At 44.2% G+C, this 27729-nt stretch overlaps 3 protein-coding genes across 3 annotated transcripts in view; 1 reads left to right on the forward strand and 2 right to left on the reverse strand.

Annotated features, from left to right (window-relative positions):
• Nucleotides 1–3336: 3336 nt before the first annotated feature.
• On the reverse strand, nt 3337–4167 carry LOC308105587 (thioredoxin, mitochondrial-like). The gene has a single exon (XM_080456412.1). The coding sequence runs from the start codon at nt 4136–4138 to the stop codon at nt 3620–3622; it is 519 nt and encodes a 172-aa protein (XP_080312538.1). The 5' UTR covers nt 4139–4167; the 3' UTR covers nt 3337–3619.
• Nucleotides 4168–5924: 1757 nt separating this feature from the next.
• Nucleotides 5925–6524, forward strand: LOC308104280 (mitochondrial import receptor subunit TOM22 homolog). The gene has a single exon (XM_080454677.1). It carries the CDS (start codon nt 6094–6096, stop codon nt 6502–6504), a length of 411 nt encoding a protein of 136 aa, XP_080310803.1. The 5' UTR covers nt 5925–6093; the 3' UTR covers nt 6505–6524.
• Nucleotides 6525–8923: 2399 nt separating this feature from the next.
• The window catches only part of pkd1b (polycystic kidney disease 1b), a gene marked incomplete at both ends in the record, with an annotated part of 39507 nt that continues 20701 nt past the window's right edge, over nt 8924–27729 (reverse strand). The window contains 18 exons of the mRNA XM_080455730.1: nt 8924–9847; nt 10208–10319; nt 11895–12097; nt 12700–12834; nt 13294–13398; nt 14160–14342; nt 14758–14935; nt 15493–15696; nt 16098–16252; nt 17456–17659; nt 20297–20499; nt 20849–21069; nt 21454–21571; nt 24171–24335; nt 24855–25218; nt 25386–25529; nt 25885–26008; nt 26873–27083. Coding sequence (XP_080311856.1) covers nt 8924–9847; nt 10208–10319; nt 11895–12097; nt 12700–12834; nt 13294–13398; nt 14160–14342; nt 14758–14935; nt 15493–15696; nt 16098–16252; nt 17456–17659; nt 20297–20499; nt 20849–21069; nt 21454–21571; nt 24171–24335; nt 24855–25218; nt 25386–25529; nt 25885–26008; nt 26873–27083 — 3953 coding nt within the window. The remainder of the gene's footprint in view (nt 9848–10207; nt 10320–11894; nt 12098–12699; nt 12835–13293; nt 13399–14159; nt 14343–14757; nt 14936–15492; nt 15697–16097; nt 16253–17455; nt 17660–20296; nt 20500–20848; nt 21070–21453; nt 21572–24170; nt 24336–24854; nt 25219–25385; nt 25530–25884; nt 26009–26872; nt 27084–27729) is intronic.

The following is a 27729-nucleotide window of genomic DNA, read 5'->3' on the forward strand; positions in this document are numbered from 1 at the left end:
ACCAGAGACAGGCCTGCGTCCTCTTTTATAAGAGTGGAGTGACATTATACCTTTCCGTTCTTATCACCCTGATAAAGCAATGCACACACACCATTTCCAATTTAAGTGATAAGTAATAAATGACCTCAAGACAAAGTCAATCATCTGATTAAAAAAAGGAAACTAAATGTTTGTAAATGCACATTTGTTTGATTAAATCATATTTTCTTGTGTACACAAAGTACACATACTTACAGAATATCTTCATAAAGTCGAAGAGGGCAGAGATTGGAGAAATGTCCAGCTGTACACCTCCACTATATATATATATATATATATATATATATATATATATATATATATATATATATATATATATATATATATATATATATATATATATATATATATATATATTATATATATTATACATATATATACACAGCAGTGATATAGCTGACTATCATGAACCAATCAACAAATTATTCACACACACACATATGATCTGAAATGTAAAGGTTTAGTGGCCTATAATAATTAACAGTTAATGTAAAAGTAAAGAAATAAGATGTATCCGGGCTGCGCCAGACTCTATTCAAAGACTTTTTCAAACAGGAGACATCAGAACCAATGCAAAACAAAGATGTATAACCGTTAAATGAGTTAATTTGTGGTATAGAACAGAGGCATAAACATGTGTGTACTGTGTACACAACCTTTCCTTTGTGGCTTTTTGATTTTGTGAACATGTAATGACTTTTGGGTATATATAATATACATATCGCATAGAAGAATACATGTTACATGTTACTATGTTTTGTTCAATTGTGTAATTTTAAAGGGATCAAATTATTATTGTAAAACTATGGGCAATAGGCATAATAAGCTTTTTCGATCTTATGATGATACATGAATTCTGACTATGATTAATGATTAATACATTTCTTATTCTATTTATTTTAAGGTGTATTTTTAGTTGCACTCTAAGCGACTTTATTTAACTCGCATCAAGTTGTATAAATACTGTAAAAATAAAAAAGGCTGAAGTTAACTAAACTGAACTAAACTAATATAGGCTCATGCAGTGCCTTGAGATGCACACTGTAACAGCACACACTGCTGCATAATCAGTTGTTTATTCTTATATCAGACTGGAAAATATACTTTTCCTTTGGTTAATAATCTTATCGCCTTCAATAAATACATTTCCACAATTATTATCAGTGCACAGAGTACAGACTGTTTTCTTGTAAATGTGAAGTAGACTTGATAACAAACATAATTTCACTTCCAGATCATAGGGTCACACCAGAGTTACATAATAGAGAGATAGGCTTTACGCAACTGGGTTAGGACCCATTTGAGGACCCATTGTTATGGGTTGTGGACCCATTCTTATGGGTCGTGAGTGAAAGAAAAAACTCCTGCACACTGTCTTCAAACGTTTTAATTAGAAAAACAACGTTTCGGTCTGTTAGACCTTCATCAGGTTTTTATGGGTTGTGAGTAAATATCCCTTTATTTTTTGTTTGCAATTTTTTTTTCTGAATTCTTATTTCAAAAGATTTTCAAACATTTCTAAAAACAACGCTGTCCTTTGTCGGCAGGCGGTCTACTGCACGCAATTAGTCCCTCGCTTGTCCTTGTATGGGGCCTACATACTGTATATCCTTACTCTGAACCTCGGTGGTTAATGACATTAAGGATATCGCTGCTTCCGTTCGCTGCTATCCAACTCTGCTTCGATCCGGTCTAGGCTGTCACCCGCCGAGGGGATGACGTGTCATAGCCTACTCCTGACCTCACCAGACCTTACATGGAGCGTGCATATCTCCTTGTATGGTGCGTTCTGTCCGTGACATCAGCTGTGGTGACGTCGGTCTCTGCGTACTTTCTACGACGTCGAGCCAGGCCTGCTCCTTGCATGGGGATCTCGGACGGCCCCTTGTTCCATGGTCAGATCAAGAAGCAGCGTAAATGCCACGCGGCCCTCACAACTACGTCGCACCACCTATCTGACCAATATGTCTGTCATATAGTGTCGGGGGCTTTGTCAGAGTACCCGTTAACCGTTAACGGGTACCTTCAATAAAGGAGGCGTCTGAGCAGTGATTGGTCTATGTCATAGACCAATCACTGCTCAGACGCCTCCAGCTCATCCAAAACGCCGCCGCTCGTCTCCTCACGGGTACCAAGCGGCGCGAGCACATCACCCCTCTTCTGGTCTCTCTCCATTGGCTCCCAGTCCGCTACAGAATTGATTTTAAGGTTTCATTGTTTGCTTTTAAATCACGAAACGGACTAGCCCCGCCTTTTATCACAGACCTCATCGATAACTACACCCCATCCAGACCCCTAAGGTCGGCTGACCAGCTCCTACTGACTGAGCTCTCGACGAATAAACGCTCTAGAGTCAACCAAGCTTTTGCCGGGGCCGCCCCGAGGCTCTGGAACAGCCTTCCATTCCATATAAGAGCTGCTCAGTCCATAAACTATTTTAAATCACTATTGAAGACCTATTTCTTCTCACTTGCCTTTGAGCAATAAGCTGACTCTCCACGACCATTGATCCTACCTCACTGTGTTTCTGCTATGCACTTTCTAATTAGTTTTGCTACCACAAATGTCTTGTATTTTTCGTATTTTTGTATTGTACTGTAATGTGTAATGTGCTCTATAAATAAAATTTGAGTTGAGTTGAGTTGACAACTGCGTATCTGAATGACTCAGTGGTGGGCAGCGCACTCCCTCGAGTCCTTGCCGATGTGTGCGCCGAGTTTTAAGTCAGTCGGTCCCATATATGCACATGACCATATATGGGCATAGCTGTCGGATCTGTGGCTCTGGATAACCAGATCTCCATAAATGCCTATATATGGGCGTATCAGGTTTGATCATGGTTATGTCTGAGTCAGAGTGACGTGGCTGTGACCAGCCAATCCTCCCAGTAGTCAATTTTAATATAGGATATATGCTAATAGTTTTTGTAAACTTTTTTTTCACAAACATTTAACGGATCAAGGTTAAATGTACTGTGCACCACTACAAGCCTAATGACTGAATTAATCAAGGAATAGCATTGCTATACATGTCATATGATACAAATGTTATCTAGCCTGGCCATATGATTTAGCTGAGCTATACCATTAACTTGAAAAATAAAGCTAATAACAATATAAACGTTTATGCCAAAGAACACCAATAACTCCATACTAATCATATATCCCTCATATTACATCATATAAAGTACAGTACAGCTGTGTTGTTGCCACCCTAAATAATCATAGCAAACTGTAACTCACTGACTCAGCCACTCTCGCAAGTGTGGAGCCATTACATTACAGATGATGGAAGGGATCAAAATGTTGCCAGGTGAAAGCAACACCTGAACAAAAAAGGGAATGGAATCCCACAAAGGCACACACCCATCGCTAGACTACAGACAAATAGAGAGGAGAGATAGAAAGGTCAGTATGAAAGAGGAACGGTACAGATCAGAAAGTAGTGAGTTCAGGGATGGGTGAGAGGGTTGTGCATCTGCAGGGTTTGTGACAGGGCCGGTTTATTTTGGTTGGCTGTTTGTTTCAAAAGGTTTGGTGCTGCAGGCCAGACTTGGGGCCAAAATGGAGGTCTGAAATATTCATTGTCCAATGAGATTGCCCACAAACGAGTCCAGCTGGTCATCGTCTTTGAGCCCCACAAACCGGTCGACGACGTCACCTCCTCGCATGGCGATTACTGTGGGAACTGCAGACACCCCATATTCGATAGCCAAGTCTGCGTGATCGTCTATGTCAACTTTTGCCATGGCGATGCGGCCTTTCTGTTTTGCAACAGCCTTCTCTAACCTCGGCCCAAGGATCTTACAGGGACCACACCACTGGGCGTGGAAGTCGACTAACACAGGTAGATCACTGTTGATGACCCTATCTGTGAAATCCTCATGGTCTTGGATGTTGAAGGAGACCTCACGACGGAAGGTGTGGGGGAGGGAGCGAGGTAGCGAGCGTGAGGGAGACAGGAAGTTGACACGGGGTGCAGCCGACTGCAGCAACGTGGAGAAGGACAACGTTGAGTAGGTAGAGGACAGGACTGGGAGACAGCGGACATCTTTCACTCTGAAGGTCCAAACTCTACGGACAAGCAGCCTGTGAGCCATCGTGCTGTGTGTTATCGCCGTTCCTCCTGTCCGCCCGCGGACCCACGACTCTCTGTGAGGCCTTTGATGAGTTTATCATCCACGATAGCTGTGGGTGAGTAGTTTATCGAAATACCGGTACATTCTGACGGATGTTTGCCTCGCTATCAAAAGGAAATTTTTTAACTGAGAGTAGGCTCTAAATGGAAACTGCGTCAGCCATGACCATATATGAGTTCCACACGGCATCTGGACTAAAACATTGGGTAACCATGGCAACCTATACAAAATATTATGGCATGCCCATAATAGGGACGCTAGGGTTCATTTGGTTAACAAACATTTCCCGATAGCCAACAACTTACTGCAGCTGGATCACTCTTGCGCCGAACTCGAGCGGAGCCATAGGACCGGAGGGTTCGACGCTGAAGGACGGCCCAGAACCGTGGTGGTCAAGCTCCTTAGGTTCAAAGACAAAGAGGAAATTCAAAGACAAAGAGGACCTCACTTTTGGAATTCCGCTTCATATTAGAGACTATAGCTTTAGCTCTTTCAAGAGACAATCACTGCACGGCAGTAAATATATATATTTATTTATTGTTATTTATCCACATGAATGTTGGAAGAAAATTCGAATGTTACAATGAACTGACCTGATGACTGTAAACTGCTTTTCAACATTAATAACACAGATAACCAATAACAAGTTACCACTTAACTGGTTTGAATAATCAGGTATTTGGAAAATGCAAACTCTATACCGGCATGTACTGTACATCCATTCACTTCCATGCAAATATACATCTTTGTATGTCTCACTCACTCACTCACTCACTCACGCACATGCACACGCACGCACACACACACACACACACACACACACACACACACACACACACACACACACACACACACACACACACACACACACACACACACACACACACACACTTTCCTTATTAATTAAGGGCAGTGGATAAAGATGAACTTGTCTTGGGGTCAAACCAACCCAACTTTCCATAGGGCCACACACAAACACACACACTCAGGGTTGCATGCGGATCGTGCCATCTAGTCTGATAACCTCTCCATTGATCATGGGATTCTCTGCCAATGATGTCACCATGTGGGTAAACTCCGCAGGGTCTCCTAGGCGTGAAGGGAGGGGCACTTGGCGAGCCAGGAATGAACGAACCTTTTCTGGAAGGCCAGCCAGGAGAGGTGTGGAGAACAGACCGGGTCCTATGGTGACCACTCTGATGCCCATGGGTGCTAGATCTCTTGCGATGGGTAGGGTCATCGCAACAATTGCGCCCTTGGAGGCCGAATACGCTGCCTGACCCACCTGTCCATCAAATGCTGCTACACTTGCGGTTCGCCATGTTCATTCACGCGCCATCAAGAGTAGGTTCTAAATGGAAACTGTGTCAGCCATGACCATACCATGTTAAACTGATTGTTTGACCAGATCCGAAGCCGCTATGAGAATTATCCAAGAAGTGGGTAAAACTGATATGTAATGCTTTCGGCTGTGGAAATCAACTATTGATGAGTTGTATTGATGCTTATCTCTCTGGAAAGAGTTAATGTCGCTCGGGGTCGCTGAACTAACCAAGTCCTTCCGAGGCCTTTTATACTGTTGGCTGCGGCCCTGATGTCACTACGGTGATGTCAGGTAGGGTCAGGCATATCCATATATGGAGCGGTCAGTTATGCCCAAATCTGGGACTATGATGTCAGTCCTGGACGTTTCTGTTATCTCCATATATATGGAGTTCCAGGAGGGGTTCTCTGATGTCAGACGCTTTATTGAATGACCTCAGACTGTCGCAGAACCGACCGGTGCTGCACCCTCTCCTCGAATTATAACAATCTCTCCCTTTTCTCTGTAAATAGCGACCAAGACGCTACTTGTGTTGCTGATTTGCTGATCAGACTGTCCCAGACACAGGGCTTGTAGATCAGATCAGATCACCATGTCCGGCATTGAAGAGCTGCCCCCCGCTGCGGGCCCTATCTCTGTCCGGCCCCCCGAAGACGAGATCGAAGATGCTGATGACGATGATGATGAGGAGTTGGATGAGACATTGATGGAGAGGCTCTGGGGTTTGACAGAGATGTTCCCTGACACGGTTCGCAGTGCTGCAGAGGTGTCCGCGCATTGTTCTGTCTCTCTTGCCAAGAACTTCTACAGTTTCTCCCGCGCAGCACTCTGGGTGGGCACCACTTCCTTCATGATCCTAGTGCTTCCTGTTGTGTTTGAGACAGAAAGACTACAACTGGAGCAGCAGCAGTTACAACAGCAAAGACAGATCCTTCTCGGTCCCAACACTGGCATGTCTGGAGGCATGCCTGGCATGATGTCACCTGTACCTGGCAAAATGTGACAAAGATGTCCCTGCACAAATGTGAGATGACCAGAAGAAATTATGGAACTGTGAAAGCTTTATCCTGATGATGCTTATTTCAACATCCAGGACTGGCCAATCGGATGGGCCGTTGAAGAGGTGGAGGTTTTCATGATTGCCATTTCCTGGGTGTTGCAGTCTAATGCGTCCCCCTCTCTCACTGTCTCTCTTTTCTCAAACACCTCACAGAGACTGACTTCATGGTGCAATGTCCGTCTATTTTGTTTTTATACATACAGTATATATATAAATAATGTACTTCTAGTGATTTAAGTGAGGTATGTTCCCTACGGACAACAGGTGAAGGTGGTTAATGTGTGAAAAGATCCAAGGTGTGTGAAAGATCCAAAGTACTTCTAGAGCTGTGTTAACTGGCATAATGTGATGGACCAAGAACAGAGACAAGAGAACATTCTGTTATTGATTATATTTGGTCGTGGAGGGGTCATAGAGAAGGTAAAATTTGGGTCCTGAGTAAAGCCAGCTGAGAGCCATTGTTCTACAGGATACCAATTGTATGTCTGTGTTTCAGTCTGAGCAATGTCCATGCGGACGTGATACTTGTAATGACATTCTGCCCTTTGAAGCGATTGAAAACGTCTGTTTGGTATTTGATATATTTATTGGTTCCATCTGTGTGTGGAGAATCAATGGTAGTACATGCAGACTAAAACTAATGCTGCACAACTGGAGTGCATTCCAAGATGTGGAGCATGCATACTACATAGCTGATAGAAATATGATTCATAGCTCTGCTGCAGTGGTTCTCAACCTCAGTTCTGGAGGCCCATGTCTGTCCATACCATTTTCTTCTACTAGGTAGTTGTAAACCTGGTATGACAGGATTGAATAAGTGTGTGATTATAGTAAAGCCAGTTAGTACTCTTTATCCCCAACACTGGATTTGTGAACTGTTAATCTAAGTCAGTAGTTCACATCTCCAGTCCTGGGGATCCGGCTAGAACACAGGCTACCATTTTAGCTAGAAGGAGAAGCAGCAACATTCTGGCTCCCCTGGATTGGAGGCGAGAGTTTCTCTGCTAAACCACTCTCATATCCACTCTACACTGTGCATTTCTATCTGTGTTGTTTGTGAGGTTTCATTCTGGGTATCAGTGTTTCTTAATATGGTGTCCCATTACTTAGAGTTGACATCATCTCTACCATTTTTGTTTGCACCTTACAATAGCATTGGACAATATCTGACATAAAAGTAAAGTAAAAAAAAAAATTAAAAAAAACAGTGTCAAACTGACAACCAATCTGAGGACTTTTAAGCAGAAAACTAAATAATGTCTATTAGAAAAGGTTCCCCTATAGAGAGTCTTTAGACTAGGAAAGATAAGGTAGCACTTGTTTGTATATGTGTACTGTGTATGTTACTTGTGTTTTCGTATTGTTTGTATGTATGTACTGTGTATGTTTGTTACTTGTGTTTTTGTATTGTTTGTATGTATGTACTGTGTATGTTACTTGTGTTTTTGTATTGTTGTGTATTGTGTAATGTGTTCTGTGTCTGTACTGTGTATGTTACTTGTGTCTTTGTAGTGTTACGTTAGTTGTTGTGTTTTGTATTGTAATGTATTTTTAACTTATTGACTGTTCATTGTAAGAGGACCTCAACGGAAATAAGTCTCAGGACTTTCTTGGGTAATCCTCTAACTGTGGTGACCATGTGGTTTTGGCTTTTCAAATAAAAAACAATCAGAGCTAGGTATGTTAGGTATCTCCATGTATAGCCGTCTAGGAGAGATTCTATGATGTCAGACTTGGGGAGGTTGATTGTCTCCATCTATGGGGATCTCTAAGGGAACGTTGGGATCGAATGGGTCACTAAAGGTCGGGACTGAATAGGTCATTCATCCCCTTATATAGGTTTCTGGGCATCCTGCCATGGTCCAGCTTGCGGTGTTATCCATCTATGGCTATTGGCTAATACTGGCAAGAATGCCCTGATATACGTAAAAATTCGAGAACATTACATTTTCCTTGCATAAGCCTAGATGCTAGTTATACAATGCAGATCTTTGTTGGTTACTTGTTAATGTTTTTTTGTTAAGTGTGGGCTCGCCGCAAAGCGAGCACACCAATGTTATTCATGCTTTATATTTTATTTATTTATTCCACTCACTTTTTTGCAGACATGCATCTGCAGAAAGATATGCAATCATTACTTAAGTGTGCAATATTAGCATGAGAACACAAACAATTAAACATTTCTCTTGAGCTATGTTTCTATAGCATTTGTTTAGTTTATTAGCACGTTGTAATAGAAAATAGGAACAATACATATCAAAATTATTATGCAAGTTATTGTGCAAGAAAAGTGTTTTAAGTGTGTTCAAAGACTGTTAAAGCTCTACAGTTTATATTCATTGACTGTCCCTTTATCCCAGTCTTAATCGGTCTCTGGACCCTCAGACGTCCAGGCACTCCTCTTCACAGGGACCCCCTCACCGATGAGCCTCCTTCCCCCCTCTTCACTCCTGGGCCTGGCATTGATCAAGGCCTCGATGTCTCCATCTCCACAACCAACAACTCTGCCTGGGCCCTGAGTGCCCCTCTGAGCCACGTCGGCCGAATGAGAGCTTCCAGAGTGCCAAGCTCTTCTTCTGGGGAACCTCTCCAATCCAGGGGCTCCGGCAGGACACATGCCTGGGCCTAAGCTCACGGGTGCAGGCTTGTCATCCTCAGAGTGATAGGTAACTTTGGACGATTGAGGCTGGAGACATGTGGATTCAGAGTAGGAGCTTCGTATGCGGGGGAAGAGGCTTACTGCAGCAGGGGGTACGGAGTTAAGGCTGGTAGGATTGAATAAAATGGAGCATGGGAGGGAGATGCGCGGTCCGGGGTAGAGCTCACCCACTTTCCTCTCTCCCGTTTCTCTAAATACCCCTTGTCCTCTGTCCATTTCCTGTGTCATCTCTGCTTTTCCCCCTCTCCCTCCACTTTTCCCCTGGACGCCATCCCATCTAATCCTCCTCCTCCTCCTGCTTTGAACCTCCTCTAGTTTCAACTCTAGACCGTAGAGGTCCTCAGTTATCTGGTTGACGCGGTCGAAGTGCGACAGCAGCCCGCTGACACAGGGGAGCAGGCGGTCGAGGTAGGGCTGCACGTCGAACGCAGACTCGGACGCAGACGAGTCCTCAGACGTCAGGGAGAGGGCAGAGGACGCCGGGCGGGGGGAATAAGAGAGGCAGGTGGAGGAGAGGGAGGGCGAACGGGAGGAGGTGAGACTCGACGTGGTGGTGCAGAGTTGTGACTCCCGAGAGGACCTGGAGGAGGACGCCTCCATGCCTTCAAACTTCACCCTGTGCCTGAACTAGAAAGAGAAAAGGAGAGCGGTTTCAAATAGACATTACTCTAGTCGCCCCCCCACCCAGTCACAAAATAAGCACATCTGCCAAAAACAGCCGATCTACTGTATAAGCTTGTGAGCTTGGCTATTTTCAGCGAAGAGATTTGGTGCAGAGGGAAAAAATGGAGGGGACCAAATATAGACTCCTATTCATTTTGTATTTTAACCCATTTAATCCTGGCAAGCATCCGTGTCATTTTAGATTTTAGCTATATAGCATACCTTTTTCAGAAAAGTGTTTTGGATTTAGAAGGCATTTTTAGAATTTTGCTCAGGTCTAATTGTTAAAAACAAAATGCCAGACGCCAGAGAGTTAACCCCTACCTCTTTAGCCTTGGTAAGTCCCATCCACAGTTTGAGTCTCTTCATGAAGAACTCCACCATCTCGTAGTCCTGAGGTTCCATGGCTGGCCGGTAAATGTCCGCCTGCACAGCCCTAAGGGACACACCAATCAATTCCAATCAATCAATCATTTGGTTCTGACATAGCCTGGTAAACCCTCCCTCCGGAAATCTCATTTCCATTTGATTCACTCCTGGAATCAAATAGAAATGAGATTTCCGGAGGGAGGGTTTACCAGGCTAGTTCTGACATGGTCACAAACAAAGACAACTACATTGAAGTCACTTTGAAATTCAGGCCCCAAGATGAAACCAGTTTAGAAACACCTCTTTGGTATCAAAATGTACTTAAAGCACCAAAAGTATAAGTACTCATTATGCAAAATGTCCCATTTCACACGTTTGGATATGTATGTATGAAAATAGCAGTTCTACAAGCTCACAATATAGGGCTGAAGTGGTTAATGTATGTGTTGTAATAATAATCAAAATCTACAAAGTAACTAGTAACTAAAGTTTTCAAATAATTGTAGTGTAGTAAAAGTATAATATTTGCCTCTAAGGTGTAGTGGAGTAGAAGTAAAATACTGAAAATTGGAAACACTCCAGTAAAGTAAAAATACCTCAACATTGTACAGTACTTGAGTACATCTACTTAGTTACTTTACATCACTGTGTGTGTGTGTGTGTGTGTGTGTGTGTGTGTGTGTGTGTGTGTGTGTGTGTGTGTGTGTGTGTGTGTGTGTGTGTGTGTGTGTGTGTGTGTGTGTGTGTGTGTGTGTGTGTGTTCGCAGATGCAGTGAGAACAGCAGGCCATTAGCGACAACAGCAGTAGCCTTGGCTCAGTTGAGATGTGATGATCCAGCACAGACACAGCTTTGTCAGATGTAAGGACCCCCTTCTTACTTGGATAAAAGGTTGGGAACCACACTGAAACTTAAAGAACTGAAGATTAACATTACTGTCATCGAGGAACGACACTGGTGAATTGGTTAATTGGTTATCCCGCTGGGATTTCCTGACAATTATGCAGCCATTTTGTAGTGTAAACAATCAAAAGGTAGGCATTTTCCGCTTTAGCTCCTTTGCACCTGGATAAACTCCAGTGTGAATTGTACCACATCGTCCGCAGCAACAACTGTGTGTGCTTGGTTTCTGAATTTCTTCCACGTTTGAAATAAGCAGCCAACCTCGCTTGCGGTGCCAGCTGTTGAGCTGGCACAGCAACAGGGTGGAACTTCAGCCTGTGCCGATTGGTCAGCTGCTGCTTTATCCCTAGGGAAGATACGGCATGCTGTCCAATCAGGGCAAGCTCATCATCTTCTATGTCCTTTTGATAACCCCCCCAGGGCAAAAAAAGCTGGGTATATGTGGTAAAGAATAATCTCTTATTTTAAAATAATATGAAAATGTGCTTGTTTGGGGTTTAGCAAAGGAAGATGGAACCAGGAATCCCATCACAAATAAATGGACAGCTTTGTGAATTGATCATGATTAGGACTTTACTGCAGTGCTTAAATGACTGTGACAAACATGTACAGCAATGTAACTCTATATTTGCATATCACCAGTGGGGTCTTAGAACAAGAGTGGTGCAGAAAGGGTGCCTTCGACAAGGATATTAGGACAAGACTGAACACCAGTCCTGAAATACACAGGCATAATTTACCTGTATGCACGAATGAGAATAGCTCCACAGAGTCTGATCATCAGCCAAAGCCCTCCGCCCATCAGCAGCAGACCGTAGAGGGGTCCCAGGACTGGGTGGGCCCTGCACAGTCCCCGTAGAACCACCCTGCCACGCAGGAGAGACAGCACCGACACCCCTGCCTGGGGTACTGTACTGAAACCATCCACTGAACCAGAGAAGAGCTGGTAGCACAACAAATAAGGCAAGCAAATAAGTCAGAGGTATTTAACCACTTTCAACTCGGCGTCCCTATTTTGAGCATGTCATTATAAGCATTTATGGTCCACCCCCCCCCAAAAAATCTAAAAAATACCACAAATCTGTAACAACATTCAAAGAAATTCAATAAATAAAACAGAAAAAATGTTCAAAAATAGATGATGTGCTATTTTTTGATATTCGTCATACAAAGTGATGTTTAATTGGCCAATGAGCAAGGTCTTCTTCATGAATGTTCAATCTTCAAAGTTTTTCAGTCCGCGGACCCCTTAGCTGAGAAAGAGATGAAGCAGGGACCCCCGACACATTATCTTTTCTATTATAATATGTTGGATTCATGCTAATTTTCAGACCTTTTAAACACTCAACATTTAGTCTCACAAACACCTCGCAGCGCGAGGCGTTGTGAGCTTGTAGATCTGCTATTTTCAGCTAATGTTCCCCATCACACAAAGATTTGGCGGACCCCCTGTAGTAACGTTAAGGACCCCCTTAGGGTCCCGGACCCCCTGTTGAAGACCCCTGTTCTATCCGGGTGTATCCGACTCTGCTTGTTTTGTCATACCATGGTTCCGCAGTGCGAACAGAGCAGCAGCATTAACAGCAGTAGGATGATGACACCCCACAGCTCCCGCCAGGCTCTCTGCAGCACGGTGCCTGTCACCACCCACCTCCGCACGAACCTCAGGGTCCCCAGCAGCTGCAACACAACAGAACCAGAACCGCACTACTGTCACTGGTTGGAATGGAGCAACACTAGACTGAGCGGAGGTGGAAGAAGTAATCCGATTACTTAACCCATTAACTCATTCACTGCCACAATTATTGCTGGCCGCGTTTGCCCACTGCCAGAGATTTTTCATTGAAAAAAAGAAGTACGAATAATTACGTCAATTACGTCAGAGGCAGTGAATGAGTTAAGACCAGGAAAGTATCTCTCATTTTAGATTTTAACCACTTTAACCATTATCTTATACTTTGGCTATTAAAAAAATAGCAGATATACAAGCTCATAGCGTGGCACCGCATTTTTTTTGGAGAAATCACTATGAGCACTATGAGCTTGCAGATCTGCTATTTTTGGAATAGCCAAAGAAATCTAAAATGACACAGATGCATTCCCTGGATGTACTTCCACCGTTGAGACTGATGACTCTACCTTTAAGATAAGCAGGGCGAGGATCACGGCTGCCAACTGAGACGACGTCACGGCCAGATGAGAGGCGCTGTGAAAGTCAACAAAGCTCTCCGGATGGGACCGAACCTGTACAGATACAGGACAGTAACTGTATGTTAACAATGGCTGTCAAATGATTGTTTTTTTTGTGGTTACAGTATATAGAACAGAATAGCAAGTGGAGGTGAGATAAAGGCAAAACTTTATTTATAAAGTGCTTTTCAAGACTGTGTTACGAAGTGCTTCACGACAGCAAGATAAAATACAGCCATATTAACTTAAGGAGAAAACAACAAAAGCAAAGTAAAAATCAAGGGTAAAAATAAACATAAATAAAAACAAATGACGACAAACAGGAAAAGGTATACAAGGAAATAAGCACAGATACAATAGGCAATGAAAACTATGAAAAGGCTGTGACAAATTTTTATGTCAAGGCCTTTTCGTAGTTTAGGAAGTGATTTAAAAGATGACACTGACTTTGCTAGTCTTGTGGATCCTCAGTTAGGGCATTCCTATACTGTAGATGACCGGACTGCAAAAGCTCGACCATCCCAGGTGATGAGGTGAGTTTAAGGAAAAACCAAGAGAACCGTATCTGAGGATCTTAGACTGTACTCAGGTGCCTATGGTGACCAGCATTTTTCTGTCGGGCAGAAACCTTGTAGCATATTTCAACTTTTTGTGTTTTGTGACTAAATAATAACTACATTGGATCTATTGAACACACAGGTTCTTTTTTACGTTTCCTTTGGACATACCAGTTATCACCCAACAGCGGCAACATCAAAATTGTAACTGGGAGCCTGCGGTCAATTTGGTCAATTGATGCGTTTTAACAGTTTTACCTGGAGGACACAGGAAGAGGCCTGGGACAGGAAGCAGAGCTGCAGTGAGGCTGTTAACAGGGACAGCAATGCCAAGAGGAGGTGGAACCAGTGCCAACCTTGACAGGCATACTGGGCACGCTCAGAAGCCATGGCCCGCAGCTCCCCAAACAGGAAAACCAGAGCCGAGAGAAGGAGGAGAACCTGTAAGAACAAGGCAAGTTCAACATAATTGAACAGATTTCTCTGCTTATTTGACTTAGAATACAAAATGCACTTAACTACATGAACCCAATTTCTATAGGTCCTTATTTTCGGCATGTCATTATAGGTTTCAAATTTTTCAAACTTGTTTTAAAATGTCCAAAATGTTTCCGAAACAATAGTACAATATTCATAGTACTTTTAAAATGTGCTTTCTTGTTGTTTTTTTTCACTTTTTCCAAATAACATTCAACATTTTTCAGCCAATCTACAGGCTCCCAACATTTCACGATGCGACACGTCGTGAGCCTGTAGATAGGCAATTTTCAAATAGCCGAAGTATGAAACAGAGCTTAAGTGGTTAATGTTAATGTCATAACATTCAAACATTTAAAACAATATCTGAAATTGTTACCGCAAGCGTGCTCTGAAGGGTTGGTCCCGAGGCAGATGGAGGGATGAGGAGCGGACGGATAGAAAGGGAAGAGGAAATGACTGCATGTGTCTGAGCCCTCTCCAGTCGTACAGACATACACACAAACAGAGTGGACACCCTGTGGTAGTGTGTGAAGTCAACGGATAGAGTCTTCAACCTAAAAGGAACGACACAAACTACATTTGTGACTGGGCAAATTATCTCTGCAGCATTAGCTTACTGATAAAGGACGTTTTAATGGAGAGCTTGAAGAATGCACTGTGTTTCTATCTCTGAAAGAGCTTGATAGGCGATTCAATAATGTGAAGTTGCTGGAGTAGAACTGAATGAATAATGATATTACTTTGCGATGCGAAAGTGTGGTCTAGCCAACACCAACTCGGGACTCCTGACTCGCTGCCCTCCACACTCTCCTATCTAACATCAGGATCTTGAGCTCTACAGTGTTAGTGCATCTAACTAGGTGGTGTGCTACTTGCTTTTCCCTGGCTTTGCCCTGGGTTGGCTTGGCTCACATATGTGTCAGTTTGCTTGCCACTAGTTCCGGGTGCCTGACGCAGTGCCCTGTGACCCGTGGCAGGTCCCCGTAGAGGAGCACATTTCTGATGTGGTCCGTCCATGTGACACCTAGTGCCACTGAATACAGATAGCCTGGCGCTACTGTATAGTAGTATTTCTATAGTAGTATTTCTACAGTGTAGTGAATCCACTCACCGTGTTTTGGTCCTGTCTGTTATGTTCAGCCCAGCTAAGACGTGATGAGTCATCTCACTGCTGTTTCCCAGAAAAACTGTCTGTGGACCTTCAATGAGAGAGGATGTGTACTGGAGCCTTGGCACACCTGAAAGACGGAACGTGGAGTTCTGGTGGAGGTGTGGCACCAAGGTCTGGCCCATCCACTGCCATGCATCTGACCAGCTGCAAGAGCAAACATTAACATCAGGCAGAGCATGTGCAGGTATGTGTGTGCGTGTGCGTGTGCGTGTGCGTGTGTGTGTGTTGTCCTCAATTGGATTTTACTTAAGTGTTATAAGGTACAGTAGATAGACCTTTTCAGAGATCAATGTGTGCGTGCGTGCGTATGTGTGTGCGTGCATGTAGACAAGCATTTCTACATTCAGACCAACAAGAACCAGCCCACGTGTATTCCCTTTCATAAACACCATGCTCTTAAATGAAAACCTTGTTAACTCAGGATTGGTTTTGAGATCCTCTGGTCCATGAAAACAATGGACATTTTCCACAAAAAAACATTAAGTGGGAACCTGTTGAGACAGGTGAGGTTGGGGGTGCCACTGGGTGCTGTGTGAAGGGAGTACCTGTTGAGACAGGTGAGGTTGGGGGTGCCACTGGGTGCCGTGTGAAGGGAGCGTCTGAGAGCAGAGTGCAGCAGTCTGCCCTGCCGATCCTCCACGATGCCCTGGTAGTTCATCATCAACATCAGCAGGAGGAAACACAGCTGGGACACACAGTGCTACACAACGGAACAGTACAGGAATGAGAAAGAGACAGAGAGAGAGAGAGAGAGAGAGAGAGAGAGAGAGAGAGCGAGAGAGAGACAGACATTTAAACAGACGGGCCGGGATACTCCTTTTATGACTGACAACATTCATCGGTCAGTCGATCCAATCTACGCGTCAAAAGTGTCCCTGATCAAGACACTTAACCCACAACAGCTCCCCTCTGTGCACCCATCTGAGCTATCTGAGCAGCCATCAGCTGGGTGGACCAGTAAAAGTAATTTCCCTTTGAAAGATAATGTTTTGATTCTAAACTTCAACTTGAGGATGATCGACTGAGGCCTTGCAGTTGCTGTAGTTCATATCAGTGGCGTATCCAGGTATTACATTTTAGGGTGGCGAAACTGGGCCTGACTGGGCCTGGTCGATGCTGTTTTTAATTAATTAATTACTTAATTCTTATTTTTTCCTTCAATTTCCTCAAAATAGTAAGTCAGGTGTCTTTGAGATTGACAGGTGTCGCAATGTCACGTCATGGTGGTCCTGTTGATTCCCAAATATAAACTATAATTAAACGACCATAAAACAACAGTAACAACACACTCTCCCAGCCTTTAATAGCACCATAATACTGTGTTAATAATCTACTGGTTCTGTGTCAACTTGTGTGCCTAGCAAGTGAGTGCGCACGCGCACGCACGCACGCACGCACACACACACACACACACACACACACACACACACACACACACACACACACACACACACACACACACACACACACACACACACACACACACACACACACACACACACACACACACACACACACACACACACACACACACCAGCTAGTCACAAGTCACGTCACCTCTGTAATTTAATTCATGAATCCATTCTCTTTTGGACTGCTTCAAGACATCTGACAGTAGCCTATGCCTATGTACAGACAGTACTTAACAGGTCACACAATGGACCATTGATATGCACGAGTCGGAAGCTTTTGTAGCTTGGTAAAAGGTGCGAATGGGGCAGCCAATGTATCTATTGTTGTCGGAGGAGCAGATTTTCTTTCTTTCGCCTCCTCCCTTTCAGCAGCTAGCCTGCTGAAAGGGAGGCCAAGGCCCGAGCAAAAATGTCAGTGTTTTTCTAAGGGAGGCGAGATTGCAATTAGGGTGGCGGTGCCTCTACGGTGAATACGCCTCTGGTTCATATACCTTCATGAGGGACCTCAGTGCTCGGACCTTGCGGGCTTCCTGCTTGGCCTGCAGCAGCCCGTAACCACACGGCGGATGCACCGTCCCTCCCTGCGCCTCCTGAGCTGTTCTTCTCACTGTTGTCTCCTGCTGGGCCAGCAGGTCCTCCACCTCCTGATCCACAGGCCGCCACAACACCGTGGAGAACAAAGCTTGCACAAAAACCTGACCAAGGGAGAATGGATGACAGATGGAAGAAGAATTTCGGTCTTAAAGGTTTCATGACGTTCAGTTTTACCACACATTAAAAGTCTTTGTCAAGGTCCTTCAAACGTGTATAGAAATTTTTAACAAAAAATTCCACTCCATTGATCCATGGCAGGTGTTTTTCTCTCACATTTCTAAAGCCTTTTCAACTGCAATGAAAAAAGAAATCTTTGCCTGCGGGTGTCGCTGGTGAGGGATTTTGCCTGTCAATCATCGCCTCTGCTCCGCCCCCCCCCCCCCCCCAAAGGAAAGGATAGGGGAGGGGAGGGGCGAGGAGGAGAGTGGGCGGGATTAATCGGCTGTGACCTCACTGCCGAAGGGCCAAGCTCAGATTACTTTTCAGCCTAATTATTCAGAAAACCCCAGACCACAGAAAATCCACTGAATGTTCAAAGTTCAGATTTTTGGGGTGTAATTGAGGTCATAAAACTCCACAAAAAAACATAAAAAATTAAAAAAGTGAAAATGAATGTCAAAGAACCTTTAACCGGTCCGGTCGTCATTTGAAGGACAATGGGCCTCATGCAGCAACCATTCTTAAGAGGAAATTTCTTCTTAAACCCACTTAAGAAGTTTTTAAGAAGATTTTGGTATACTCCAATGTTTTCTTAGCTGTGATCTGTTCTTAGGTAAGAACAGAATCTACGCACACTTTCTTAAGAGGACATTTTTTCTTAGACCCACTTAAGAAGTTTTTAAGAAGATTTTGGTATACTCCAATGTTTTCTTAGCTGTGATCTGTTCTCAGGTAAGAACAGAATCTACACACACTGAAGAGCACTCTTAGGGTGGCCTTTTAGTTCTTAAGTGTGACATGTTTGTGCAAAGATAATTAATTCTCGAAGTTTCTTCAATTCTACAGTTGTATAATATAGGATTTAAATTACAATAATATTTGTATCATATCTTTATACACTCAAAGTGTGGTCTGGGGACCCCCAGGGGTCCTTGAGGGAGTTTCAGGGGGTCCACAGCAAACGAGGAACAGTTTAATCACTTTAACCCTATTTTATACTTTGTTTGAAAATAGCCGATCTACAAGCTCACAACGCGTCCCATTACTGGCCATTTTGAGCTTGTAGATCGGCTATTTTCGAGACATTTTTGATAAATCTTGAAAAAAAATCCCTGGCAGAAAATATTTTCAGGTGGGGGTCTACAGCCAAATGCATGTCAATTTGGGGGTCCTTGACATGAAAATGTTTGAGACGGGTCTGAAATTACAATCTAACCCAAACGGACCCAGTTGAGTTGAAGCCCAAGCCCCATACCCACCCCATAACCCCCCACCCAACCCACCCTCATCGCCCCCCATACCCCCACCCCCATATCCCCGACATTCGCCACACCCCCATTTTCCAGTCCCCTTCCTACCTGAAAGCCCCCCTATACCCACCCGTCATACCCATCCCCATCCCCCCCACACCCCTCCTTGCACCACCATATCACCCACCACACCCCTATTTCCACCCCATTACATACCAAGCAGCTGCTACCTTAAAGACCCTCCATATCCACCCACCAGCTTTCAGTAATACCATATCCACTACTAACGCTACTCCTGAACATTTTTAACAGCTAATTTCAGCAAATGTAAATTGATGTCTAGTGGTGATATGTTGACTGATGTGAGAGAAATAATAAAATACATTCATTAATTAAATACAATAATTTGCTGTTTACTTCAGAAGTACCTCCAGAGAACTATTAATGTATTTATTTTTATGTTTGAAGTCTGGTGTTCCACCATCTTTAGACTTATAGTTTAGGTATTCTTTACTTCATTCTCTCAATTTTATTTCTGTGTGTGATTTCCTGTGATTTATGTGTGCAGCAATCACACACAGGTGTGACTGCAGGCAGAACCATGCAGTCATGCCTTATATGGGGATTGGTGGGGCGGCTCCCTATGGTAATTAGGATGAACTGGCACACCCCTTCAAGTTACGAGGATTGGGATTCATCATCATCAAGAACATAGTTACGAACAATTCTGCCTTTTAAGAACGTTTCATGAATCTGACTCAACTTCTCTTAGGAATTCACTTAGGAAGAAATGTAAGAGGAAACATTAGGAACTTATTGCTGCATGAGGCCCATTGTCGTTAGAGAACTGCTACTGAAAATAGTTGAACTGATCTCCATGGTTAACCCATTTAGACCAGGAACCCCTACGTCACTATATACCTTTCAATCCGGGAACCTCTTTTGGGGTTGTTGTTGCTATGTACAGTATATAGCAACATAATGTTTTTCAGAAAACTTAGGTCACGATTTAGAAGGCGCTTTTAGAATCGGCCTCAGGTCTAAATAGTTCAAGCTAGAATCCAAGACTTATTTTAATTAATAAAACATTATTTTAACTAATCTGTATACTGTAGTAGAGTAAGTTAATACAACATCATCTTTAGTGGTTGGAGGTGGTCTCCCAACTCTTCCATTCAGAAGAGGTACTTATTTTAGCTTTAACTAATCTAAAATAACCTACATAGGCAACATGAATTGGAAGGATATCTACAGCAGAATATCTAAGCAGTGAGCCCTTAAAAATCAACAAGTCAGGGTTAATGGCAGGGACTGGGTGTCTGAGCTAACCTTGAGTGGCTCCAGCAGGAGAGCAGAGGTGAGGAAGGCAGATAGGGCTGATATGAGCCACATCAGAACCACCGCTCTGGAGAAGAGACGGCCATAGAGGCCTACCACGGTCAGGCAGAGCCCCAGCAGCACAGCCACCAGGGAGTAAATTACACACGCTGCCCAGGGAGGGAGCAGCCAGCTGGGCCGGCCTCGGGCCACACCTAGGTGGTGGGAGCGGATCAGAGAGACACTATTCAAATGGGGTCCTGCTGCAGGACAAAGATATGGTAGTATCACGAAATGACCATACATCTTGTGGTCTATGTCATAAGTACAATTAGTTTTCTCAATTAGTGTGTGTGTGCACACGTGCGCGCACATGTGTGCTGAGCCAGCCTGTGTGAGTGTGTATGTCTTTAATAATAATGCACATATTTAATGCATATACGGTATATAATAATGTTGCACATATACCAGTCAAAAATATTGCAATAATCTTGCACAGGTTATTCTCGATAGAGTCTCACATACATACATATGTACATATGATATGCTATTTGAGCATCTTACCTATGCGTGTGGCGGAGGGTGATCGTATCGGGTCAGGGGAGGGGCTGGGGAGATAGGTGCTGGCCACGGAGGAGATAGACAAGGAGGAGGGCCACTTGCACAGGCCCATCTCACACAGGGAGGAGGAGGAAGTAGGAGGACAGGCAGGTTTGTGGAACTCTGCTCCATAAAGGGGTTCATCCATACTCTGCTCAGACCACCTACTGCAGGAGCTGCTCTGGCTAAAAACACAGAGCAAAACGAGAAGCATGATGTAGAATAATGTTTGGAAATGTTTGATTCACACACGCTAATGACTTTTTCTAAATAATGTTTTAATTCCAATTTATAATTTGTATTACATTGCATTTTTTAGAACCAGGATAGTCCCATTGGAATCTCTTTTCAGAGGGAGACCTGGCCAAGACAGGCAGCAGCATAATCTTTAAAACATACGTAGTCATAGACACACAAGACCAAAGCAGAATACATTAAAATAAAGAAAACATTCTCTAAGAGTCCAATTCACAAATAAGATGTTCCTCACATTTTGCATGCTCTGTGGATATATTGCATTCCATAAGTGAATGAGCACAGCGCCTGTGCGACCGTGAGGAAAGTCTTACGTGTTTGAGAGCGAGGAGGTGCTCCTGGGGGAGTAGCGGCCGCTGTCCGAGGTGGAGGCGCTGTGGCTCGTCTCAGTGATGTCCGCCTCCGCTGCTATAGACCTCAGAAGGTCCTCCTCTGACATCATACAAAGAAAACACACCAGCAGAAAATGTTCTCATTCTTTGTGTGCCTTCAATGGGAGGAAATCTGCATACATAATACATGACACATCCCATATCCCAGCAGAAATATACTGTATGTCATAAAGCCTACCTTTCAAAACAAATGCATGTGAGGGAAAATAATATATATGGTCTAAATAAACACAATTTCATTACCTGTAGAGGGCTATAAGCTGCCCTGAGACCAGCATTGAGAAACTGCCCTGAGAGCAGCATTGAGAAACTGCCCTAAGAGCAGCATTGAGAAACTGCCTTGAGAGCAGCATTGAGATACTGCCCTCAGAGCATCAAATTAATGTTGTTGTTGTTGTTGTTGTATGTATGTAATTTAAGCTGCCCTGAGACCAGCATTGAGAAACTGCCCTCAGAGCAGCAAATTAACATTGTTGCATCTATATACCTGTAGAAGGCTATAAGCTGCCCTGAGACCAGCATTGAGAAAGTGCCCTGAGAGCAGCAAATTAACATTGTTGCATTTATATACCTGTACAAGGCTATAAGCTGCCCTGAGACCAGCATTGAGAAACTGCCCTGAGAGCAGCAAATTAACATTGTTGCATATATACCTATAGAGGGCTATAAGCTGCCCTGAGACCAGCATTTAGATACTGCCCCAGAGCAGCAAATTAATGTTGTTGTATGTATGTCATTTAAGCTGCCCTGAGACCAGCATTGAGAAACTGCCCTCAGAGCAGCAAATTAACATAGTTGCATTTATATACCTGTAGAAGTCTATAAGCTGCCCTGAGACTAGCATTGAGAAACTGCCCAAATTAACATTGTTGCATGTATATGTCACAGGTAAATTGGCATTCCAGGGAAATTGAAAGAGGAGCGCTCGCTTTTAGGCGCGGCGCTTCGGAGCGAGGTGGAGCTTTTCGAGACAGTTTTTTTTTTACGCGAGGCTCGCGAGGAGGCGCCGCCTCGTATCAAAGCCCCGCTTCGCGAGGAGGCGCCGCCTCGTATCAAAGCCCCGCTTTGCGCCTCCTCCTCCTCCTCCTCGCGCCGCCTCGTATCAAAGCCCCGCCTCGCGCCTCCTCCTGTCTGTCTGATATCTCTCTCTCTCTCTCTCTCCGAGGAGGAGGAGGAGGAGGAGGAGGAGGAGGAGGAGGCGGCGCGAGGCGGGGCTTTGATACGAGGCGGCGCGAGGAGGAGGAGGAGGCGCAAGGCGGGGCTTTGATGCGACGCGGACCGCACGTGATAATAGTTATTGTCCATGACGGAGGCGCGCCGACTCAGCAGAGCTTGAGGCTGAGGAGGCGCGCCCTCGCGCCTCCAGGCGCGAGTGCCCGCGCGAGTGCCCGCGTCGAATCAGCCGCGTCGAATCAGCGCCGTCCGAGTTGTAACCCGATAGGGGGAGAATAGATATTTTTATGGGTTACTATCATACAGTCTATGGTTACTATCCAGTGTCCACGACGACACACATGTGTGCGTGTGCATGTGTGCGCATGCACACACGCACACGCGCGCGCACACATGCACACGCACACACGCATGTGCATGTGCATGCGTGTGGATTCAGTGTGGATTCAGTGTGCATTCATTGCCCTCTAGCGTTGGTTCTACAGAATTGCCTGCAGGGGGCGGTGAAAACAAAACTTTTCCAATTTACCTGGAATGCCAATTTACCTGTAACATATATACCAGTAGAAGGCTATAAGCTGCCCTGAGAGCAGCATTGAGAAAGTGCCCTGAGAGCAGCAAATTAACATTGTTGCATTTATATACCTGTAGAAGGCTATAAGCTGCCCTGAGAGCAGCATCGAGAAAGTGCCATGAGAGCAGCAAATTAACATTGTTGCATATATACCTTTAGAGGGCTATAAGGTGCCCTGAGACCAGCATTGAGATACTGCCCTCAGAGCAGCAAATGAAAATGGTTGCATCTACGGTATATACCTGTAGAAGGCTATAAGTTGCCCTGAGACCAGCATTGAGAAAGTGCCCTGAGACCAGCATTGAGAAAGTGCCCTGAGAGCAGCATTGAGAAAGTGCCCTGAGAGCAGCAAATTAACATTGTTGCATATCATTTCCAGAAGCCAACAAATACTATATTTTAAACGTTTGTGATAATAGGCTCTATGCACAGCAGCCATATTGTAAATAAATTGGGACCCTTCCTTACTTCCTTCACTGGTGTTACCAACGATACTAATGAAGGCTCTGTTCCATTTAGTGTAGCACAGTGGTTCTCAAACTTTTCAATTTCAAGGACCATCATAACTCTGAGAGTGTACAAATGGAACCAAATGGACCCGTAAGGGTCCATTTGGTTCCATTTGTACACACTCAGAGTTACAGACCCATGGGGGGCCATTTCGAACACCCTCAAGGACAAATTGAGAGACCCACTGGTGTAGCAGAGTGTTTCCAGTGAGCCAACATGCACAATATCAGCACCTTGACTCTGTTTGACCAGAATGGAACAGAGCCTTAATTAGTATAACTGTATAGACCTGTTAAGGAAGTAAGGAAGGGGCCCAATTTATTTCCAATATGGCTGCTGTGCATAGAGCCTATTGCCTTCATCAACTAACCCTAGCCCTCACCAGACTGTGTCAGAACGGTGGTCATCAGGTTGCGGGTGCAGAGCTTGTGAAGAGTCGCGGTGGGGAATGCCTGGCCAGGTGACGCAGAGCGAGGGACAGCATCACAGCAGTCTGATGACAGGCGGCGATAGGTGGACTTATGTGGACCAGTACACAGGGTGGTGGCTGATGATGACAGGGCAAGATTGGCAGTGGTGTAAAGTAACTAAGTACATTTACTCAAGTACTGTGCTTAAGTACAATTTTGAGGTACTTTTACTTTACTGGAGTATTTCCAATTTTCAATACTTTTACTTCTACTCCACTACATCTCTGAGGAAAATATTGTACTTTTACTCCACTACAATTATTTGAAAACTTTATTACTAGTTACTTTGCAGATAGAAATTATATTATAAAACATACATTTACCACATTACCCCTATTTTATACATAGGAAAATAGCCGATCTACAAGCTCACAACGTGTCACATCGCGACGCGTTGTGAGCTTGTAGATCTGCTATTTTCAAACATTTTAGTACTTTTACTTTTGGTACTTTAAGTATATTTTGACGCAAGTAACATTTTTGACAGGCCTTTTACTTGTAACAGAGGATTTGTATAATGTGGTATTGCTACTTTTACTTAAGTATAAAATGTGAGTACTTTCTCCACCACTGATGATTGGTGGTCTCATGCGTACCAGTAGACAAGGGGACCGGGGTGGTGGCTGATGCTGACAGGGGATGATTGGCGGACTCGTGCGGCCCGCTAGACGAGGGAAATGGGCGGGTGGCTGAGTCAGGGGCGGAGAAGGGCGAGGCTAGACGCAGCTGTATCAAGGCCTTCCTCCTCTTCAACAGCCGCGTCGGCCCCAGGGACAATGCACCGTCGCAGGGGTCAGGGTGGGAGTTTGTGGGGTCCGCAGGGAGCTTGAGGAGGCTGTCACAAGACGGCCATCCCACCACGCCCTGCTCCCTGTCTGGCTCTTCTTCACTCTGCGGGGCCAGGCCAGACGCCTTCCAGAACTCCAGGATTTCAGAATCCAACCCCTTGATTCCCACTAACTGGAAAAATATGAGAATGAATAACAAATAAGAGGTTCAAGGTTTCATTATTACATATTGTGTGTGTGTGTGTGTGTGTGTGTGTGTGTGTGTGTGTGTGTGTGGGTGGGTGGGTGGGTGGGTGGGTGGGTGGGTGGGTGCGTGCGTGCGTGCGCGCGCGTTCTTACAGATGAAGGACTCTCTTGTTCTAAGCCAGAGGAGTCTGGTAGTGACAGGAAGGAGGGGCCAGATAGATCCGATTGGCCGAGATAAACGTCCATCTCAACAGAGTGACAGATAGGGGAGGGAGGAACTGAGACATCAGCTGCTACCTGGAGGACACATGCACACGCACACGCACACACACACACACACGGCAGGCACGCACGCACACAAACATGCAGGCCGTCTCAGCATTATTGACAGTAGATAAGTGAGATAACTCTGTTTGACTGAAAAGGCAAGGAACAGACTGCACATCCACAAAGAACAGTAAAACAACCTGTGTGTGTGTGTGTGTGTGTGTGTGTGTGTGTGTGTGTGTGTGTGTGGGGGGGTGTGTGTGTGTGTGTGTGTGTGTGTGTGTGTGTGTGAGGAATCCACATACAACATTTATGCTGTTAAAATGTTTCAAAAATATTAAAAATTGTAAAATTCCCCACTTTAAGAACCACTGTTCTACAGTACCTGGCTTTGGATTTTTCTAAACAGGAAGCTGAGGAGACACCGGAGAGGAAACACCAGTACGGCTACAGTCATTCCCGCGGCGACCGTCTCCTCTGTGACCAACAGGTGAGCTGAAACTGTCCCACTAGTACAAAGCAAAGAAGAACGACAACAACCCAGTGAATTGTAAGGACATCTACTCAACTGGTTACACAGTATTCAATTTTTTTTAATAGTCTGTAAGTAAAAGTCCGGAATTCAAAATGTACTTGAGTAAAGTACAAAAGCATTGGCATCAAAATACACTTAAAGTACCAAAAGTAGAAAGTACTCATTATGCAAATGTCCCAGTTTTCAAATTTATAAAATGTATAAAAATCTTTTCGGCTATTTTCAAATGGCCGAAATGTATACAGGGCTGAAGTGGTTAATGTATGTTTTGTAATAACAATCAAAATCTACAAAGTAACTAAGGTTTTCAAATAATTGTAGTGGAGTAAAAGTACAATATTTGCCTCTGAGATGTAGTGGAGTAGAAGTAAAAATACAGAAAATTGGATATACCTCAAAATTGTACTTAGTACAATACTAGTAAATGTACTTAGTTACTTTACACCACTGTCCCTCAGGAGATTACTGTGCAGACTCATACAGTATTATGTAGTTGTAGTGAAGGAACATTTTTTGTGAGGTGACAGTGACCTTGGCCTTTGAACTTTGACCACCTACTTCTAATCAGTTTATCCTTGTGTCCAAGTGGACATTATGTGCTAGTTATCATGAAATTCCCTCAAGGTGTTCCTGAGACATCGCATTCACAAAGTTGGGACGGACGGACAGACGGACGGACGGACGGACAACCCAGAAACATAATGCCTTCGGCCACGGCTGTCACCGGTGGAGGCAGAAAAACCCATCGAATTTGAGTTGTGAGGGAACCGGAAGTAACAATATTCTAACTAAACTTGATTCCTGGTTTTATGAATACTACAAACTTGGGCCCTCTCACCTGTGTCCTTCGCTCCCTACAGCGCCGTACCACAGCGCCCCCACTGCCAGGTAGAGGTGCAGCAGGACGGCACCACAGGTCACCCTCTGACCCCTGGTGAAGCGGCTGTGCCCCGGGCGTCGCCACAGCGACAGCCACAGGTGGCGCTCCGTCAGTCCAAACACCAGCTGAGAGGAGAGAACACGCCGGAAGTCTGAGAGCTCCTCTGGACCTGGGGATGGATGGATGGATGGATGGATGGATGGATGGAGGAGGAGGTGAGGCAACTTTTCCGACATTTCTTTTCGTTTGTCCCTGTTGTGATCGTTCACGAGCCTGATTGAATTTAGGAGACTAATCAAACTTAAAAGTAGGGTAAGTGATTTACTTTGGTTAAAATAAGTGTTAAATAGCTCTATATTCTGATAGTACTCATTGCTATAGAGTGTTTGTTCAGTAAAAGGAGTCTCCCATGTCTCTCCAGCTCTTTATTAAACAGAAAATGCATTTTCAGTGCTCTCTCCTGATTAGCATAAATTGTGTCACCTACCTGAAAATTTACTATTTTCTGTTTACTAAAGAGCTGGAGAGACCCCTGTGACCGAACAAACGCTCTGTAGCAATGATTACCATCAGAATATAGTACTTTAACCTTTTTGACAAAAAAAATATATATATAACTTACTCTACCTTTAATCTTAAAATGTAAGATTCCTGGGATTAAGTTAGATTAAGCTGATCGATTAGACCAGGAGCTATACCAGCTGTAAACAGTGTCTTTTCTTTTAAATAACAAACTAAAAATCGAATCTATTTCAAAAGCTTTCAGCTAGGTTTGGAGTGAGTACGGTAGTTATATTGTTTTTATTTGCACTTTA

This window comes from Gymnoscopelus braueri, assembly GCF_963280865.1.
Source record: "Gymnoscopelus braueri genome assembly, chromosome: 17".
Lineage (NCBI taxonomy): Eukaryota > Metazoa > Chordata > Actinopteri > Myctophiformes > Myctophidae > Gymnoscopelus > Gymnoscopelus braueri.